At 34.8% G+C, this 7,089-nt stretch overlaps 1 protein-coding gene across 8 annotated transcripts in view; it reads right to left on the bottom strand.

The window, feature by feature from the left end:
* The window catches only part of rxrba (retinoid x receptor, beta a), a 27,794-nt gene extending 20,967 nt beyond the window's left edge, over positions 1–6,827 (bottom strand). For 4 of the 8 annotated variants that reach the window (XM_016567428.1, XM_016567433.1, XM_016567431.1 and 1 more), the window contains exons 1-4: positions 6,632–6,751; positions 5,940–6,074; positions 5,332–5,561; positions 1,147–1,173 (exon numbers count right to left, since the gene is read on the bottom strand). In XM_016567428.1, coding sequence (XP_016422914.1) covers positions 1,147–1,173; positions 5,332–5,561; positions 5,940–5,955 — 273 coding nt within the window. In that variant the 5' untranslated portion in view covers positions 5,956–6,074; positions 6,632–6,751. The other 4 variants (XM_016567432.1, XM_016567434.1, XM_016567436.1 and 1 more) reach the window with 2 other exon arrangements.
* Between the last annotated feature and the right edge of the window lie 262 nt (positions 6,828–7,089).

Genomic DNA, 7,089 nt, shown 5'->3' with positions numbered 1-7,089 from the left:
TGCAACACAACTCGATTTAAAATAAAACCCAGATCAACAAATCCTTGATTAGCTCTAAACTTTACTTAAATTAATCCTTGTTAGTGCAACCCACCCTAAATATGGTAAAATGTTACACATTGCTATTTGTATTATAAAATCCACTCATTAAAAATATTCATATATATGTTTAAGTATATACTATAAAATTAAAATACATTTCTTTTAAATGTATAGCATATTTTTTAATAAGGCAACAACATATGATAGATACGATAGGACAAAACAAATACAGTGCAGCACGAACTGTTTTTATACAGTCTATGAGCACGAAGCGCTTACAATGTGCGCATCCGGTGTGCAGAATGATGGCGTCACAGCCTGACGCCGTGTTGCTTCAAGCACATCATTCTGCACACCGGATGCGCACATTGTAAGCGCTTCTTGTTAAAAACTGCAAAGCACAAAGGGAAGAGAAATTGATGCGTAGTGTATTATATCTGTGCAACTGTTATTGAGCCTTTCTTTAAACAGTTTTAAATTTGAGTTACTGTGCACGTTAAAAACAATTTAGTCTTTTCTACGCCCGTGTTTTGTTCTCACAGACACCCGGTAGCAAGTAACAAAACAACATTAAACTCCGGCAAGAAGATAAAGTCCTTTTTGTAAAATCATAGACATGTATTTACAAATCAAGTATAATTGGAACACAGAATTATCTTGGAGAGAGCTTTACCGAGCTGACTGCTGTAACCGAACGCGACCAGGGTTTAAAGGCTGAACGAATGAGTGACAGCCACAGCGGAGAAAAGAGTTTGTGTGAACATTAATGTAAGGACTTAAATATTCATATGTAGCTCACATTAAGCTATCGTATGGCTTCAGAAGTAACACAGAATAATTCGCACAATCGGGGAAAAAAATAATAAAAAATCTCGGATTTGGATCGGCTCTCTCTGACCGATACCAGATTCGAGAAAAATGGCATTATCGGAGCAGATACCCGATATGAATATCGGATCGGCGCATCCCTAGTATTTAATCATCCAAACAGAACTACATTTCAAAATCTATGAGCAACAGTAAAGGGAAGAAGACATATGCATGAGAGAAGCAACTAGACAACGAGGAGGGAGTCAGAAAGTGAAAGAGGGTACAAGGTCTCACCTCTGTGTTTCTGGCAAACATGTTCATCTGTGAAGCAGAAATGCAGTGATGAGGAGGAGCGGAAAAAAAAGCTTGTGGCGTGAGGGAGGTGGTGCTAAAAAATTACTAAATCCACCATGCTTATTTTGTTTTGGCTAAACTCAAATTTAGACTATGAAAAAAAAAATCAGGTTTAGATCGACAGAAACCTACCTGAGACTTTGGAAATTAAGGTCAAAATACCAGATGGTCTGTTAAACATTAACAGTTTTAGAGGGAAAAGCTCAAATGATCTCAGTGAATAAACAGTGATTAAAAAAATTCCCTCAAGCATAACTTAAAATTTTTCTGGTTCAATTGCATATTGCTAGTCATTGTACACTACTGTTCAAAAGATATTTTAATGTTTTTGAAAGATGTCTCTTATGCTCACCAAGGCTGCATTTATTTAATTATAAATACTGTAAAAACAGTAATATTGTGAAATATTATTACAATTTGAAATAACCATTTTTCAATTCAATATTTAAAAAAAAAAAAATTTATTTCTGTGATGCAAAGCTGAATTTTCAGCATCATTACTCCAGCCTTTAGTGTCACATGATCCTTCAGAAATCACTCTGTGCTTATTAACTCTTCAAGAAACATTTATTATTATCAATGCTGAAAACAGTTCTCCTGCTTAATACTTTTGTGGAAACCATGATTTTTATTTATTTTTTTGTCAAGATTCTTTGATGAATAGAAAGCTCAAATGATTTACTTGAAAGAACTGTCACTTTTGATCAATTTAATGAATCCTTAGTGAATTAACATTCATTTAAAAAAATATCTTCCTGGCCCCTAACGTTTGAATTGTAGTGTACACCACAATGTTAATGATAACTATTATATTAGTCCAAATTTAACTACTCTGCTACTGTAAAATCAGTAATATTGTGAAATATTATTACAATTTGAAATAACCATTTTTCAATTCAATATTTAAAAAAAAAAAAATTTATTTCTGTGATGCAAAGCTGAATTTTCAGCATCATTACTCCAGCCTTTAATGTCACATGATCCTTCAGAAATCACTCTGTGCTTATTAACTCTTCAAGAAACATTTATTATTATCAATGCTGAAAACAGTTCTGCTGCTTAATACTTTTGTGGAAACCATGATTTTTATTTATTTTTTTGTCAAGATTCTTTGATGAATAGAAAGCTCAAATGATTTACTTGAAAGAACTGTCACTTTTGATCAATTTAATGAATCCTTAGTGAATTAACATTCATTTAAAAAAATATCTTCCTGGCCCCTAACGTTTGAATTGTAGTGTACACCACAATGTTAATGATAACTATTATATTAGTCCAAATTTAACTACTCTGCAGCTTTTTGACCTAAATCTACATGACTTAATTCAAATTTCATGTACTCAATAACGTTGTGCCAATAGACGATAGTATCGTGTATCAACGATAGTCAGAGATATCGCCTGTGCTGATGCCTGTGACGATAGCAAGACGATTATCATTATTATTATTATCAGGCTAGTAATACTAATTAATATTAAGGCTTATTTGTTCCATCATCTTTCTTTTTCAACATTTTTACAGTGTTGTGCGTTATAACTAATAAATATTATGAATGCAGCGGCCAATCAGAAGCGTTCAGATGAGTCATCGATGAAACACCAGAGTTTTGTTGTTCAGTGCGTGCGCTCGCCGACTGGATTCTGCTCTCTCGCGAATTCTCTCATCATAAACAACAACGTGCAGATGTACGTGCGATGTAAGTATAAGAGATTTATTCATCATACAGTGTAGATAGCTACACTGATTATAACGGGAGTTATAATCAGTGAACTCGCACTAGACTGAAGTCAGTGATGATGTTCTTTGATATTGTAAATGTTTTTTGCAAGTTTTCTGTAGCTGCTGTTTGAATAACTGCGGAAATGTAAGCATTATAATTAGTAACTTACAGTGTTTCTATTCAATTGTTATCATGTTAAATACAAATTCAGTCATATTTAAAATATTTTATAACATGACATCCTAACATTAGGCTGCTTTTAGCCTTTAGTTGGTTCACTCTCCGGCTATCTATCTAAGTAAGTAAATAATTAAATAAATTAGTAAGATAATATCGTGTATCCGCGATCTCACATCGTGGAATCTAGTCATAAAAACAGAATTTACTGTATAACGCGGAATGTCACGGAATTTGTCAAATTTTGGATGGATAAATCAAAAGTAGGTCAGTAAACTTAAATAAAAATGCGATATGGACTAGTGTCTATGAATATTAAACTGCAAAAACACTATTTAAATATGAATCCTGCATGTTCTGCGTGTCTCTATGTGAATGAATGGCGCAGACGCGCTGTTTCGTTTACTACACACATACTGAAGCGTGCGTGATGCTCGCGGTGTTTTCAGCCTCTGTCGCCTCAATATATGAGCACATGAACACGGCGTGAATAAAGTGAAAATGAAATGAAAAGTGCTGATTCAGATCTGCTCATGTTGCATCATATTTGTTTTTACGTGCTTTTACAGCACGGCGCATTTTTAACCAATCACACACGATTCAATAAATATTATGAATGCAGCGGCCAATCAGAAGCGTTCAGATGAGTCATCGATGAAACACCAGAGTTTTGTTGTTCAGTGCGTGCGCTCGCCGACTGGATTCTGCTCTCTCGCGAATTCTCTCATCATAAACAACAACGTGCAGATGTACGTGCGATGTAAGTATAAGAGATTTATTCATCATACAGTGTAGATAGCTACACTGATTATAACGGGAGTTATAATCAGTGAACTCGCACTAGACTGAAGTCAGTGATGATGTTCTTTGATATTGTAAATGTTTTTTGCAAGTTTTCTGTAGCTGCTGTTTGAATAACTGCGGAAATGTAAGCATTATAATTAGTAACTTACAGTGTTTCTATTCAATTGTTATCATGTTAAATACAAATTCAGTCATATTTAAAATATTTTATAACATGACATCCTAACATTAGGCTGCTTTTAGCCTTTAGTTGGTTCACTCTCCGGCTATGAATCTAAGTAAGTAAATAATTAAATAAATTAGTAAGATAATATCGTGTATCCGCGATCTCACATCGTGGAATCTAGTCATAAAAACAGAATTTACTGTATAACGCGGAATGTCACGGAATTTGTCAAATTTTGGATGGATAAATCAAAAGTAGGTCAGTAAACTTAAATAAAAATGCGATATGGACTAGTGTCTATGAATATTAAACTGCAAAAACACTATTTAAATATGAATCCTGCATGTTCTGCGTGTCTCTATGTGAATGAATGGCGCAGACGCGCGGTTTCGTTTACTACACACATACTGAAGCGTGCGTGATGCTCGCGGTGTTTTCAGCCTCTGTCGCCTCAATATATGAGCACATGAACACAAACAATCTCTAAAGCTGCTCTGAGAGTCACTTCATGAACATTTTACCATTTCTTTTGAGAAAAACTATCGTCATATCATATACAAACAGAAAAGTTCTTCACAACAACCCGTCAAAATAAAAGTTTGGTTTAACTTGAAAACACTGTGACAGAAATATATTACTTAATGCAATGATAGTACTACTACTACTAATAAAATTATTATGAAAACATTATTTTTAAAGGACTATTTACCAGAAAAATGTAAATACATAACACACTTTTTCTGAAAAAATTAAATAAATATTTTTTTATAAAATCAATTAATTAGAGATGTTTTTGATTATTAAATTTTTATGGATTTTAATTTTATTTAAAATTAATGGAAAACAGAATTTTGTAAAAAATAAAAATGAATTTGAGAAAAAAATTTAACATTTCATAGGGCCTTAAAACGTAACTTTTGTTAAACTTTTAATAATTTGATGTTAAATATTGTAAGTTTCATGATTTCAATTAATTAGATGTGCTTTTTGATTAATAAAAATGTATTAACCATTTAACCATTAAAACAGAGTCTAGAAAAAAAAGAAAACAGAATAATTAAAACTGAAAAAACTGAATTTGGAAAAAAATAAAATGGAATTTGGGAAAAAATAAAACGGATTTCATAAGGCCCCAACTAGTAGGCAGACCTGGAAACCGAACGAGCTGGACTGTTTGTCTTGTAGAGCAAGCTCGGGCCTTAAATGAAATATGGCGAGTCCAGTGGAAAGTAAGAAGTGTTAACATGGTAATGCTCACCTGTGGGCTGCTGATAGGGCCGTAGCCTACTGAGGGAGTTCCAGGAAGGCAAGGAGAACCCAGAGAGGAGCTGATGACGGAGAAGGGTGAGCCCATGCTGCTGATGGGACTGTTCACAGCCGAAGTGATGGGTGGCAGGGAAGTCATGGCGGCGGCTGAAGGGGCCAACGGTGGCGAACGCTGACCTGATGGTGGTGAGGAAACGGATGAGCTGTCTGGACTACGAGAATCTGTTAGGAGAGAGGAAAAACTATACAGTACCATTCAGGGAGGCCAATCATTTTAAAAGAATGTTGGCTTTTGTAAAGGTATTTAAAGGGACAAAACGAACTACCTGTTTTACATACATGCAAGGTAAAAGAAACTTATACTGAAACCAAGCTATTTAAACTTATAACAAAACATTCATGAAATAATGGTAAACCGAGGTCTACAGATTGCATGAGTTTTAAACCATAACATCTTATCAATGCTCTAGTAATACACAACACAGTGTCAAACATAACATGAACACTAAACTTGGAAGTACTGCAATTAAAATCTAAGTTCACAGCTCTAAGTGTAATTTTTACTTCACAAATGTGGATATAAAATCAAAACAATCTCACCTCTGCTGTCGCCCATGATGTGCAGCCGGGCTCTGCTGATCACACCGGCTCACTCGCTCTGATGTCGAATGGCTGTTCAACTCAAGACCGCGGACTGAGGCCCGGGCCTGGATCTTTTACTAATCTACGTTATCACTGCAAATTACAAAACATTGTGAGAATGACACTTAAGAACACTTAAACTACGACTGACTCGCGACAAATAAATGGCCTCAAAGCGAGTTATATTTCATTTCTATGTAAACATGACAGAAAAAAATATTTTTGCGTCTATTTATGTGTTTTTGCACGCACATTAACTGTATACAATAGATTCAATATATTCTAAGTGGATTTAGCTCGATAAAACAAGATTAATCGCGTGCAAGAATGCTAAACGAAATTTCCAGTATCGCCTAGCTCACTAGCTCGCTGGATAGCTTTAATTTACCAACAAAACGAGCCACATTTCACCTTATAAAGCTGCTCTAAATGTATGCGCAAATTACTTAATGTCGTTTTAGTGAACGACACTGGTTTTATTTACAGTTATTGTGTATAAAAACACACGCATTTATATTTGTGTACAGCTAATCGACTCAACTAGCATGTTAGCTAGCACACTAATAACTGCAGGCACAATTTACTGCTCATAAACAAACAGCGGAAAATCGCGCGTAGTGTTATTATAACAAATGTAAAGCAACACGTACCTGTCAATAAGTGTAAACAACAACAGCATTCACCCAAGTTACATAAATACGATGAAGATTTATATTTTAAAATGGCTTAATTAGGACCGCGACTCTCCGTTCCCATTTCCTCGGCGTGATTCTCACAGTTGCCTTGATCTTCCTTTCCGAGGAGGAAACTGAAGCTGTTTACGTCCGAGCACAGTGTTGCCAAACCCCTCTCTCAGAAAATCTCTAGAACCACCCTCAAAAGTCTCCATTTTTCACAAAAAGTCGCCAAATATGAAAACAAAGTAAATACAGGTAAATGTGGTAAAGGTAAAGGAAAGTAAATATACATACACTTTACAAATGATGACAGTATAAAAAAATATAACAAAAGATTAAGTATAACAAAAAATTCTGAAGTGAAATTAGGAAATGCTTGTCAAATGCTGACTCAGCCAGCGTAGTTTCTCCATAGCGGCTGCAGGAGCGTT

The sequence above is a fragment of the Sinocyclocheilus rhinocerous genome, unplaced genomic scaffold (genome assembly GCF_001515625.1).
Source record: "Sinocyclocheilus rhinocerous isolate Xijiao unplaced genomic scaffold, SAMN03320098_v1.1 scaffold422, whole genome shotgun sequence".
Taxonomy (NCBI): domain Eukaryota; kingdom Metazoa; phylum Chordata; class Actinopteri; order Cypriniformes; family Cyprinidae; genus Sinocyclocheilus; species Sinocyclocheilus rhinocerous.
Note: the sequence above shows the minus strand (reverse complement) of the source record. Positions and strands in the feature narration are given on the sequence as shown.